This window comes from Pipistrellus hanaki (genome assembly GCF_964339955.1).
Source record: "Pipistrellus hanaki genome assembly, chromosome: 1".
NCBI classification, from domain to species: domain Eukaryota; kingdom Metazoa; phylum Chordata; class Mammalia; order Chiroptera; family Vespertilionidae; genus Pipistrellus; species Pipistrellus hanaki.
In genome coordinates, this window is record NC_140503.1 from 111,931,889 (window position 1) to 111,945,869 (window position 13,981).

At 42.1% G+C, this 13,981-nt stretch overlaps 1 protein-coding gene across 1 annotated transcript in view; it reads left to right on the top strand.

The window, feature by feature from the left end:
• KLHL28 (kelch like family member 28) overlaps window positions 1–13,981 on the top strand; it is a 30,283-nt gene that overhangs the window by 4,921 nt on the left and 11,381 nt on the right. Inside the window, exon 2 of the mRNA XM_084885206.1 lies at window positions 12,889–13,787. Within this exon, the coding sequence (XP_084741332.1) occupies window positions 12,889–13,787 (899 nt within the window). The remainder of the gene's footprint in view (window positions 1–12,888; window positions 13,788–13,981) is intronic.

Consider the following 13,981-nt stretch of genomic DNA (forward strand, 5'->3'; position numbering starts at 1 on the left):
CTTCCCTCTTGGGTTGAACCATCTGTTCAATGCTTCTATGACTTTGGGTCTTATTTTGTTCATCAGTTTATGTTGATTATTAGATTTCACATATGAGTGAGATCATGTGATACTTAGTTTTCTCTCACTTGCTTATTTTGCTTAGCATAATACTCTCCAGCTCCATCCATGCTGTTGCAAATGGTAAGAATTCCTCTTTTTTTTTTTACACAGCGTAGTATTCCATTGTGTAGAATGTACCACAGTTTTATTGTTGTTGTTTTTTTAAGAGTATAGAGAAGTTTATTCAGAATAGCATAAACCTGTAAGGATATTTATCCATTTCATAAAAAGTTCATCCTCCATACAAGTGATTATGGGAATCTCCTTATATGTACTTTATAAAGTATGCATACATGCATATAAGATTTTTGTCTAATCTCTTTTCGCACCCCTCCACACCCCTCTCCCTCTGAGAATCCTCAGTCTGTTCCATTTTCATGCCCCTGATTCTATTCCATTCACCAGTTTATTCTGTTCATCAGATTTTTTACTCATTTGATTTTTAGATTCACTTGATAGATATGTATTTGTTGTCAGTTTGTTGTTCATGTTTTTACAGCAGTTCATATATAAGAAGCCTATTTAGTTGTAAAAGAAAACTATAACTCACAAGCTAAGTTAAAATAAGAGCCATATTGCTTTAAAAATTGTGTCCTTTTCACGAACTCTTCAAATGTCACTAGAATGAAGGTTTGCAAATATAAGTTGTTTCCTCACTAAGTGGTCTTCCACTGTGCGAGGCACAAAGTAGGAACTCAAAAGTGACCGTGAAATAAGCAAATTGTTGACTAATTATGAGATAGGAGTAAGAAGGCATAGTATTTAGAAAATACTATTTTCTCTTTTAGACAGTTTGTAACATATCTGAAAAACCACCCTGTTGTATTTGCATGTACTTTAAATGTGTTAGTATATAAACTAAGGCCCTAGTTAAAGGTACAAGATTGTTAAACACGTAAAAACACAAACTTCACATTATGTAAGATGGCACAATATAACATTTATACTCTGCTTTAAATTCAGGTAAGACAGAACCACATAATATTCCAGAGAGGTGATTTGACTAGCATCTTGGCATAAATTGTGTTGGGCCTTTCAATGTCCTTTTCATATGCAGAGAAACAACTCTGTTTATTCTTCATGCTCAAGGGAATTAATGATAATGATCTTGGCAACAGGTGACCTTTGGCTATGCCATTTCTCAAATTTACTTATAAAAAGTAAATCCATGTGGATCACTTAGAAAAAGGCCCAGATGTCTGATGGTTAATATTTTTAATTAATCTTGATTATTGAGATTATTACAGATGTCTCTCTTTTTTCCTTCCATATCTCCCTTCCACCTGGTTCCCACTTCACCCCAGGCCCTCACCATCCTGTTCTCTGTACCTATAGGAAATGCATTCATGCATATAAGTTCTTTGTCTAATCTCTTCCTGCACATCCCCAATACACACCCTTCCTTCTGAGACTCATCAGTCTGTTCCATTTCCATGCCCCTGATTCTATTTCATTCACCAGTTTATTCTTTTCATCAGATTTTTTACTCATTTGATTTTTAGATTCACTTGTTGATAGGTATGTATTTGTTGTCACTTTGTTGTTCATATTTTTTATCTTTACCCTTTTCTTCTTCCTCTTCTTAAAAAATGCCCTTCAGCATTTCATATATCAATATTATAATACTGGTTTGGTGGTGATGAGCTCCTTTAGCTTTTTCTTATCTGTGAAGCTCTTTATCTAACCTTCAATTCTAAATAATAGCTTTGCTGAATAGAGTATTCTCAGTTGTAGCTTTTTGCTATTCACCACTTTGAATATTTCTTGCCACTCCCTTCTGGCCTGCATAATTTCTGTTGAGGAATCAGCTGGCAGTTGTATGGGCACTCCCTTGTAGGTAATTGTTTTTTGTCTTTTGCTCTTGGCATTTTAATTATGATGTGTCTTGGTGGAGTCCTCTTTGGGTTCCTTTTGTTTGGGGTTCTCTGTAGTTTCTGGATTTGTAAGTCTATTTCTTTTTTTTCTTTTTTCTTTTTAATATATTTTATTGATTTTTTTTACAGAGAGGAAGGGAGAGGGATAGAGAGCTAGAAACATCAATGAGAGAGAAACATCAACCAGCTGCCTCCTGCACACCCCCTCCCGGGGATGTGCCCGCAACCAAGGTACATGCCCTTGACTGGAATCAAACCTGGGACCTTTCAGTCCGCAGACTGACGCTCTATCCACTGAGCCAAACCGGTTTTGGCTATAAGTATTTCTTTTACCAGGTGGGGGAAGTTTCCTGTCATTGTTTCTTCAAATAGGTTTTCAGTATCTTTCTCTCTCTCTCTGTTACCCCCATAATTCAGATGTTTGTATGCTTGAAGTTATCCCAGAGACCCCTTATACTATCTTCATATTTTTGGATTCTTTTTAATTTTTGCCCTTCTGATTGGGAGTTTTTTGCTTTCTCGTATTTCAAATCATTGATTTGATTCTGGGGATCCTTTAATCTACTGTTGAATCCCTGTATATTATTCTTTATTTCAGTCAGTGTATACTTAATTTTAGACTGGTCCTTTTCAATTTATTTTATTTTATTATTTTTTTAAATTTATTTATTTTCTTTTTCTTTTCTTTTTTTTTTTTTTTTTGCATTCTTACTAAGATCCCTGAAAGTCTCACAAGTCCCTTTGGAGGTTTCTAGAAGATTCTTTTTTTTTTTTTTTAATCTTTATTGTTCAGATTATTACAGTTGTTCCTCTTTTCCCCCCACCCATACCTCTCCCCTACCCAGTTCCCACCCCATGCCCTTACCACCCCCTCTTCCATTCTCATCCATAGGTGTAGGATTTTTGTCCAGTCTCTTCCTGCCTCCCCACCCCTTTTCCCCCAAGGATTGTCAGTCCACTCCCTTTCTATGCCCCTGATTCTATTCTATTCGACAGTTCATTCTGTTCATGAGATTTTTTTATTCACTTGATTTTTAGATTCACTTGTTGATAGATATATATTTGTTGTTCATAATTTTTTATCTTTAACTTTTTCTTCTTCCTCTTCTTAAAGAATACCTTTCAGCATTTCATATAATACTGATTTGGCAGTTGAATCCCTATATATTATTCTTTTTAAAATTTTATTTTTATTAGTATTATTTAAAATTTCTTTATTGATTAAGGTATCACATATTTGGCCTCATCCCCCCATTCCCATCTCCTACTCCTCCCCACTCATGCTTCCACCCTCCTATTGTCCTTGACCATTGGTTAGGCTCAGATGTATGCACACAAGTCCTTTGGTTGATCTCTCCCTTTTATCCCCACCCTCCCTCTGAGGTCCAATAGTCTGGCCCATGCCTCCTTTCTCTGGGTCTGTTCTTGTTCATCAGTCTGTGTTGTTCATCATTTTCCTTAGATGAGTGAGATCATGTCCTACTGGAAATATACTTATAAGAACTGAAAATGAGACAAGCAATAATGATTATACTGAAAGGCAAATGAATCAGTCTGTAGTGAGTTTCTTTCTGGGCCAACAGTTTTTCTTATATATTATTCTTTATTTCAGGGAGTGTATGCTTAATTTCTAGATGTCCTTTTTCATATTTTCCAGAGTCTCACTAAATTTATCTGTGGTTTCTAGAAAATTCTTCAAAAATCTTATAACTGTGGTTTTGAACTCTATATCCTGTAGTTTGCTTTCCTCTATTTCTTTTATTTGTGACCTGTTCCTTTGTCTCTGTATTGTGGCTGCTTCCTTGAGTTGACAGAGTGGCTTTGTGTAGTGGGTGTTCTATAGGGCCCAGTGGCTCAGCCTCCCCAATCACCTGAGGTGAACACTCTTGGTGCACCCCTTTGTGTGCTGCGTGCACAATCTTGTTGTAGTTGAGCCTTGATTGCTGTTGGTTTCACTGGGAGGAATTGACCTCTAGGCCAATTGGCTGTGGGGACCAGCGACTACAATGGGTGAGCTGCTGTGCAGGAGACATCCTTATGGAGCAGGACTTGGTTCAGTGGGGCTTTGTGCTCACTGAGTCTGCCCCTTTAGTGTGTTGCTTATGGCTGTGATGAGTTGTAATATGATATGATCTCACACTGACCTTTGGTACACTGGCTGTTGGGTCTCTAGGGAGGTGCAATGTCAGCCACTGTCTGGGGCCACCCAACAGGAGCTACAGAGAGATCTGCACATTTCTCCTCTTTGTGTTGGGTTTAGATGTGCTCAGACAAGGCTCAGCTGTGAAGCAAGGCAGGCTACTGCTGGTGCAGGGTCTTGGGCCTTTTATTGATAGGTTTGGGGCTTCCTGTCTCAGTTGCAGCTTGATTAAGAGGGTTTTTGCCTGAGAAGGAACAGACCATTCATATGCAAAAGCCGCTGTGCACAGCTTGGGTGGGGTTGTAAACTGGGTGAAGTGGGGTCTCAGGGAATCACCATGGAGGAGCAAACAGAAATGGATATCAGTCAGCATACACCAGGGAGGTCCCAGCACGGGATCAGTGACCATTTGGAGCATCTCCTTCTGGGAGAAAGCCATCCTGCATTCCTGCCCCAATGACAGTCCAGTTTCTCCCGGTATGTGTCTGTCACCCAACATTGGAGCTTAGAGGAGGCAGGAGTTTGTAAATTCAGTTTGTGGTACCAGCCTTTTAAGAGGAGCAGCTGGGTTTACAGCAGCCTGTGTGTCACTCAGCCCCAATCCACACTGTTTTTTACAGTCCTATTTCTTACTGCCCTTAGGGACTTCTTTCCCCAGCTCTGGCACCCTGGGCTGGGGGGCTGGTGTGGGACTGGGACTCCTTGCTCCTCCAGGCAGCCTCCGAAGAGATGATCTTCCTCCTGATTAAAAAAGCAGCACACCCGGGTGCCAGACCAGCCCATTCTGCACTTCCGCATCTCCTACCAGTCTCAGTGTACTTTCTTCTTTACTCTCTAGTTGCAGTACTTCCACTCAGCCAGCTTTCTTGCAGTTCTGGGTGACAGTTGTTTTGTATTTTAGTTGTAATTTTGATGTGGTGGGGGAGGCAGCAAGTACAGGCATTTACCTGTACTTGGTTCTCTGTACCAGTTTTTTAATCCACTCATCTGCTGATGAGCATTTAGGCTGTTTCCAAATCTTAGCTATTGCAAATTGTGCTGCTATGAACATAGGGGTACATATATCCTTTCTGATTGAAGTTTCTGATTTCTTGGGATATATTCCTAGAGGTGGGATTACTGGTTCAAATGGGAGTTCCATTTTTAGTTTTTTGAGGAAACTCCATACTGTTCTCCACAGTGGTTGCGTCAGTCTGCATTCCCACCAGCAGTACACAAGGATTCCTTTTTCTCTGCATCCTTGCCAGCACTTATCATTTATTGATTTATTGATGATAGCCATTTTGACAGGTGTGGGAAGGTATCTCAAAAACATGTATGTATGTTTATTAGTTTGTATACATCTGTGTGTGTGTGAGAGTATATTTACAAATCAATATTATATTATGCTCTCACTAGAGCATAATATAATATTGGTGCAGGAAACTAGTGCACGGGTGCGGTCCCTATGACTGGCTGGTGATTGAAGCACGAGCATCTGGTGTGGAAGGGCAGGTTCCAGCTGACCGCTGGGCCCTGTACAGCACTGGGGTTCCCCGGCCCCCATGTACCCCCTTCTGCCCGAGTCATGGCAGCTGAGTTCCCATGCGGAGATGTGGTGAGCGTGACTGGATGATGTAGGCCAGGGTGCAGCATGGGTCTCTGGGCTGCGCAGCAGCGCTGCACGGAAGCCAGGTGGGCAGTGCCCTCTCTCCCAGCTGGCCGCTCCTGTGTGAATCCATGAGGAGCCTGACCAGCTTCTGCAGTCCTGGCAGCTATGGTCCGGCTCACCCAGAAGAGGCCACACAGGTGCAGGGCGGGCTCCTTGCAGGCATCTGGCATCTGAGCACCGGGGCCTCCCTGGTACACAAGCCCTGGTGTCCTGGGGGAGTGAGAGCAAGTTCAGCAAACACCCCACATTCTTACTCTACCTCTGTCCCCATCATCCCCACCCCCAGGTAGCCAGCTAGAGGTTGCAGCCACCCACCGGGCACTGAGGGAGGTTGGTTGCCCCCTTCCACCCCCAGTTCCCTGTCCTAGCCCGGGACATGCCCGTCAGGCACTGCTGGTTGCTGTCTGTGTGGCGATTGGTTGGGGCCGGGTCCCCCACCCAGCTCCCTCCGTGCCTGGGAGCCAGGTATTGGCCCTGCCCCCCCACCCTTGCCACGTGTCACCATCAGAGGTGAAATCTGGCACCACCCACTCACCTGCTCCACCATCCCGCCATGGTCCCGCTCTTCGGGGCACATTGGGGTCAGCAGTGCCTCCAATGCCGCCCATTGCCAGCACCGTGCTGCCCCCTGCTGGTCAGCACATCATAGTAAGTGTTCGAACCCCCAGTCAAGGGGACAATTTGCATATTCAGCTTTTATTATATAAGATATCCTAATTAATGGCAATTTACCAGTCTTGAACTGGATACTCAAAAATCTATATAAGGATCTATCATTATGTTTCCTATTTATATGAAAAATGAATCTAACCAATAACTCATTAACTTCACGTAAGACTCACCAATTCTGCAATATTTTGTGTGGCCTAGAATGTCAGTGGTACAAGGTGGATTTCATTTCTGGTAATGAAAGATGGTACAACATAGAAAGCAAAATACCTTTTAAACAGTAACTTTAAAATTTTACTAGTAATAAGGTAACTTATTGGTAAATACTATAATATTTATCAAGAGCTTACTAAGTTATAAGGCTCTATTTCTATTATATTATTACTAGAGACCCGGTGCACGAAATTCATGGGGGGTGCGGGGGGGTGGGGAGGGATTGTCCCTCAGCCCAGCCTGCGCCCTCTCCAATCTGGGACCCTTTGGGGAATGTCTGGCTGCTGTTTAGGCCAGATCCCACTGGCTACAAAGTTTCAATTATAGAAGGTAAACAAATCCAAACAGAAATGGCGGCAGCCACGGAGCTGGAGAGAGCAGGAGGGATCTGGCCTAAATGGGCAATCAGACATCACTCTCACAATCCAGGACTGCTGGTTCCCAACTGCTCGCCTGCCTGCCTTCCTGATTGCCTCTAACCGCTTCTGCCTGCCAGCCTGATCACCCCTAACTGCCCTCCCCTGCAGGCCTGCTCCCCCCCATCTGCTCTCCTAGGTAGGCTTGGGTCCCCCCCCCCCCATCAGCCCTTCCCTGCATGCCCAACTTCCCTTCTCTGCTGGCCTGGTCCCTCCCAACCGCCCTCCTCTGATGGCCATCTTGTGGCCATCTTGTGTCCACATGGGACCAGGATCTTTGACCACATGGGGGCAGCCAACTTGTGTGTTGGAGTGATGGTCAATCTGCATATTACTCTTTTATTAGATAGGATAGAGGCCTGGTGCATGCTTGGGGGCCAGCTGGTTTGCCCTGAAGGGTGTTTCAGGTCAGGGTGGGGGTTCCCTTGGGGCATAGGGCGGCCTGAGCGAGGGGCCTGTTGTGGATTGCAGGCCAGCCACGCCTTTTGGCGACCCAAGTGGAGGCCCTGGTATCTGGGGTTTATTTATCTTCTATAATTGAAACTTTGTAGCCTGGAGCTGAGCCAAGCCTTCTGCTTGCTCGGTGACAGCAGCCATTTCTCTTTGAATTTATGTTTCTTCTATAATTGAAACTTTATAGCCTTAAGCGGAGGCCTGGGCCAGCAAGGGTAGGCAGAAAGCTAGGCTTCCTCCATTGTTGGGGTCCAATCTAGACTCTTGCTCTTTCCAGCTCTGTGGCTGCCGCCATTTCTGTTTGGATTTGTTCACCTTCTATAATTAAACTTTGTAGCCTTGAGTGGAGGCCTATGCCGGCAATGGCAGGTGGAAAGCTTGGCTTCCTTCTTTGCCTGGGAACCCTAGCCTTCCTCCTGCCCTCTGTTGCTGTAGCAATCTTGGTTGGGTTTATTTGCATATTGGTTCCTAGTTGGCTTGTGGATGTGGCTTATGGGTGTAGCGGAGTGGTGGTTAATTTGCATATTACTCTTTTATTAGGCAGGATTATTAACTTTTTATCCCTTGGTTTTTCACATGACATCTTCAGTTATCCTTTTTTTCAGACTTAGTGTCCTCAGTTTCATTACCCATTATGCCTCATCGGGTATTAGACTTTGTTTAGCTTCTACTTAAAGGATGGTCCCCCAAATCTGTACTCTAGATGTGTTCTGATATTTTCAGAGCAAAGTAAGAATGTGCTAAGTCTGTATATTGTAATTCTGTTGATGTAGCTTAAACTTACATAAGCTTTGTGTACTAAAGTAGTACTAAAGTTAAAATCCTTAAGCCCTCTAAACACATCCTACAGATGAGTTTTTTCTCTCTTATTCTATACTTTTGTAGTTGTTTTGGAATACACTATAGAATCTTAACATTTATTCCTATGAAACTTTTTCTTGTTAGATGCCAGTTCTTTTGGATCCTTGTTTTATTACCCATTGTTTTCACTGTACTTTGCAACTGCATGTCATCTGCAAAACTAGGACAAATTTCTTTCTCCTTTGTTACAATTTCACAGGTGGAAGATTTGTTCTTACTGTAGATCTTAGCAACCTTACATATGATTGTTTTCCCCTTATTAAGTTGAAATTCTCATCTTTTCACTTAAAAGCACTTTATGGCTTTCTTGGCATATCTGAATTGTCAGCATCACTACTCTTACAGTTTGGGGCCATTATTAAGTAAAATAAGTGCTACTTGACACTAGTATTACAGTACCATGACAGCTGGTTATAACTGAGATAGCCACTAAGTGGCCAATGGCAGGCAGTGTATGCAGTGTGGGTACACTGGACAGAGGAATGGCTCATGTTCCAGGTGGGCTGGAGCAGGACAGCCCAAGATTTTATCATGCTACTCAGAACAGCAAGCAATTTAAAACTTATGACTTTTTTCCCTGGAATTTTTCATTTAGTATTTTTACACCATGGTTAACCAGGGGTAACTGGTTGGGGTGTGTACAGGAGGCAACTGAGCAATGTTTTTCTCAGACAGTAATGTTTCTTTATCTTTCTCTCTCACTTTCTCTCTCTCAAATCAATAAACATTTCCTTGGTTGAGGATAAAAAAATATCCAGGAATGAAGTGCTATACTCATTCCTACTAATATTTATATTATTTAATAGTGTTGAAAATTTTAATTTATTGATAATACTTTAAAAATAGTAACTTTTATTTTGATAACTTGTGCTTGAGATGTGAATGAGATAGAAAGGAAACAATTTATATTGTATAAGTGTGTTATGTTTTATGCATTCTAAGCAGCTATGATCTAGTGTGAAGTATTTATGTATGAATTTTAATATTTTTATTGATTTCAAAGAGGAAGAGAGAGGGAGAGATAGAAACATCAATGATGAGAGAGAATCGTTGATTGGCTGCCCCATGCATACCCTCCACTGGGGAAAGAGCCCACACACTGGGGATGTGCCAATTGTCCTGACCGGGAATCAACCTGGGACTTCCTGGTTCATAGGTCAATGCTCAACCACTGAGCTACACCAGCCTGGCTAATTTTCTATTTTAATCTTCATCCAGGGACATGCTCAGAGAGACAAAGAGAGGAAGAGTGTGAGAAAGAGAGAGAAACATCAATGTGAGAGAAAGAGAAACATCAGTCATTATCTTTTGTACATGCTCTGACCAGAGATTGAACTGGCAACCCAGGTATGTGCCCTGACCTAGAATCAGACCAGCAACTTTTTGGTGCATGGGATAACACTTAACCAACTGTGCCACGCCAGCTGCACTAATTTCTTTTTTAATTTTTATGTATTTATTTTAAGTATATTTTTTATTGATTTCAGAGAGGAGGGGAGAGAGAGAGAATCATCGATTGGCCGCCTCCTGCATGCCTCCCACTTAGTATCAAGCCCGCAACCCTGGCGTGTGCCCTCGACCGGAATCAAACCTGGTCCACAGGCCGACGATGCCCTCTCCAGTGAACCAAACCATCTAGGGCTAATTTCCTTCTTTCTTTCTTTTTTTTTTTTAAACAATTCTTTCTCCCCTCTCTCCTTCTTTTTAAAAAATTATTGATTGAAATGAGAGAGAGAGAGAGAGAGAGAGAGAGAGAGAGAGAAGGGGAGGGGAGGAGAGGGGAGGGGAGGGGAGGGGAAGGGAGGGGAGAAGAGAAGAGAATCAATTTGTTGTCCTACTTACTTACGCATTCATTAGTTGTTCCTTGTATGTGCCCTGACTGGGATTGAATCTGTAACCTTGGCTCTGGGGACAATGCTGTAACCAAATGAGCTATCTTAGTAGCTATATATAATTTGTTATGTCTGACGTAACAAACTACTACAAACTAGGTTGCTTAAAAATACAGAAATTTATTCTTTTACAATTCTAAAGGCCAAAAATCTAAAATTAAGATTTCTGGGCTGAAATTAAGGTGTTGGCAGGGCTGTACATCCTCTGGAGGCTCTAGGGGAGAATTTGTTCCTTGCTTCTTCCAGCTTGTGGTGGCTGCCAGTATTACTTTGTAGCTTCATCACTGTAATCTCTGTCTCTGTGGCCACATTGCCTTCTTCTCTTTTGCCTGTGTCAAATCCTATATTAATAAAGAGCTAAGCCAAAACTGGTTTGGCTCAGTGGTAGATTGTCGGTCTGTGGACTGAAGGGTCCCGGGTTCGATTCTGGTCAGGGGCATGCATGTTGGTTGCGGGCACATCCCCGGTGGGGGGTGTGCAAGAGGCAGCTGGTGGATGTTTCTCTCTCGTCGATGTTTCTAGCTCTCTATCTCTCTCCCTTCCTCTCTGTAAAAAATCAATAAAATATATATTTAAAAAAATAATAATAATAAATAAATAAAGAGCTAATATGCTAATTAGACCAGATAGCAGAACGACCTTCCAGAACAGGGGTCTTCAAACTACGGCCCGCGGGCCACATGCGGCCCGCAGAGGAGTCTGATCCAGCCCGCCAGGTTTTTTGGGCAGTGAGCGCAGCCGAGGTGTTACAGTAGGAATTAGTAGTTTATATAGTCCGGCCCTCCAGCCCTCTGAGGGACCGTGATCTGGCCCCCACTTTAAAAAGTTTGAGGACCCCTGTTCCAGAACAACCACTCCTCTTCCCCTCTCCCCTCCCCTTTCCCCCCTCCCCACTCCCCCTTCCCTCTCCTCCTCCCCTCCCCACTTCTCCTTCCCTCCACCTTCCTCTCTGGGCCAGATCTTCTAGGGCTGAGCCCCTTGCATCAGACCTCTTGTCTTTGTATAATAAACCTGTGATTATATTTAGGGCCCACCAGAATAATCTTCCCTTCTCGGAATCCTTAATCATACCTGCAAAGCTTTTAATTGCCATGTAAAGTAACCTTCAAAAGTTCTAGGGATTAGGATATGGATATCTTTTTAGGGAGCCATTATTTAGCCTATCACAGTCCTTATTGTCTTTCATTTTTTCTCTTCTTTTTTCTTCTCTCCTATTTTTATTTCATCTTTCAGAAGCACATAGTCGTAAGTAGATTGAGTGAGAATAATCTGAAGTAGTGATCAAGAGTTGAGTAGCCCTGGCTGGTGTTTCTCAGTGATTAAATTAAAGTAGGTAAATAGAAGAGTTGGCAGAATTGTGATCCAAAAATCAATTGTCAGAGACCTTTGTGGTCTGGAGCATAAACTCATAATCTTTGGGCCTCTGTTTCTTTTTCTTTATTTTTAAAAAAATATATTTTTATTGATTTTTCACAGAGAGGAAGGGAGAGGGATAGAGAGTTAAAAACATCGATGAGAGAGAAACATCGATCAGCTGCCTCTTGCACACCCCCTACTGGGGATGTGCCCGCAACCAAGGTACATGCCCTTGATCGGAATCGAACCCGGGACCCTTCAGTCCACAGGCCGATGCTCTATCCACTGAGCCAAACCAGTTTCGGCTTCTTTTTCTTTTTTAATTGATTTCAGAAAGGAAGAGGGAGAGATAGAAATATCAATGATGAAAGAGAATCATTGCTTGGCTGCCTCCTGCACACACCCCGTACTGGGAATTGAGCCTGCAACCCTGGCATATGCCTTTGACCAGAATCAAACCTGGGACCCTTCAGTCTGTAGGCTTACACTCTATCCAGTGAGCCAAACTGGCTAGGGTGGGCCTCTCTTTCCTTCTTTCCTTCTTTCTTTCCTTCTTTCTTTTTCTTTCTTTCTCTCTTTCTTTCTTTCCCTCTCTCTTTCTTTCTTTCTTTCTTTTATATCAATTTTATTGATTTTTTTTTTTACAGAGAGGAAGGGAGAGGGACAGAGAGTGAGAAACATTGATGAGAGAGAAACATCGATCAACCGCCTCCTTCACACCCCCCACTGGGGATGTGCCAGTAACTAAGGTACATGCCCTTGACTGGAATCAAACTCGGGACCTTTCAGTCCACAGGCCGACGCACTATCCACTGAGCCAAACCGATTTTGGCGGGCCTCTGTTTCTTAATATGTATATTGAAGGAGTTGAATTATATGACTAGTTATATCCCTTTTAACTTTAAAAGCCCCTGTTGCCTGGCTGGTGTGGATCAGTGGTTGAGCATCAACCTATGAACCAGGAGGTCACAGTTCAATTCCTGGTTAGGGTACATGTCTAAATTGCAGGCTCGATCCCCAGTAGAGGGTGTGCAGGAGGCAGTCAATCAATGATTCTCTCATCATTGATGTTTCTCTTTCTCCCTCTCCTTCCTCTCTGAAATCAATAAAAATATATTTATAAAAAGCCTCTGTCTGGCAGTTAGCATAATGTATTTAAAACACAACAAACAACAAATTTTATTTATTTTGTACTATTAGGAAAAGATCATATTGGCAAGATTATTTTGAATTAACTGTTTATGCTTTTTGTTTTTTTTAGATGGACCATACATCCTCGACCTACATGCTAGCTAACTTAACACACTTACATTCTGAACAACTTCTGCAAGGTCTGAATCTTCTTCGTCAACATCATGAACTCTGTGACATCATTCTTCGAGTAGGTGATGTTAAAATTCATGCTCACAAAGTGGTACTTGCCAGCATCAGCCCATATTTCAAAGCTATGTTTACTGGAAATCTTTCTGAAAAAGAGAACAGTGAGGTTGAGTTTCAGTGCATTGATGAAACTGCTCTCCAGGCTATTGTGGAATATGCCTACACAGGGACTATTTTTATTTCACAGGACACAGTAGAATCTCTTCTTCCAGCAGCAAACCTACTCCAGATAAAACCTGTCCTGAAAGAATGTTGTGCATTTCTTGAAAGCCAACTTGATCCTGGTAATTGTATTGGAATTTCTCGTTTTGCAGAGACGTATGGTTGTCATGACCTTTATTTGGCAGCCACTAAATATATATGCCAGAATTTTGAAGCTGTTTGCCAGACTGAAGAGTTTTTTGAGCTTACACATGCTGATTTGGATGAAATTGTTTCCAATGACTGTTTGAATGTAGCTACCGAAGAGACTGTTTTTTATGCACTTGAATCTTGGATCAATTATGATGTACAAGAACGCCAGAAATACTTAGCACAGCTACTTAACAGTGTGCGATTACCATTGCTAAGTGTTAAGTTTCTCACTAGATTATATGAAGCAAATCATCTTATTCGTGATGACCGTACTTGTAAACACCTTTTGAATGAAGCCCTAAAGTACCACTTTATGCCTGAACATAGACTCTCCCATCAGACAGTCTTGATGACACGACCTCGCTGTGCTCCCAAAGTACTTTGTGCAGTAGGAGGAAAATCTGGACTGTTTGCCACTTTGGATAGGTAAATAGAAGGATTAATATTAATAGATTTTATACTTTCTAAATGTGCTTTCTATAATTTTTAAATAGTTCGATTTTTTTATTTTTTTAAAATTTGCTTTTTTCTTTTCTTCCTAAACACTTACCTGATTGTTTTAATGATGTTATCATCCATTCTCTACAACACTCTCAATTATTAACACTCCACTTGCAGTG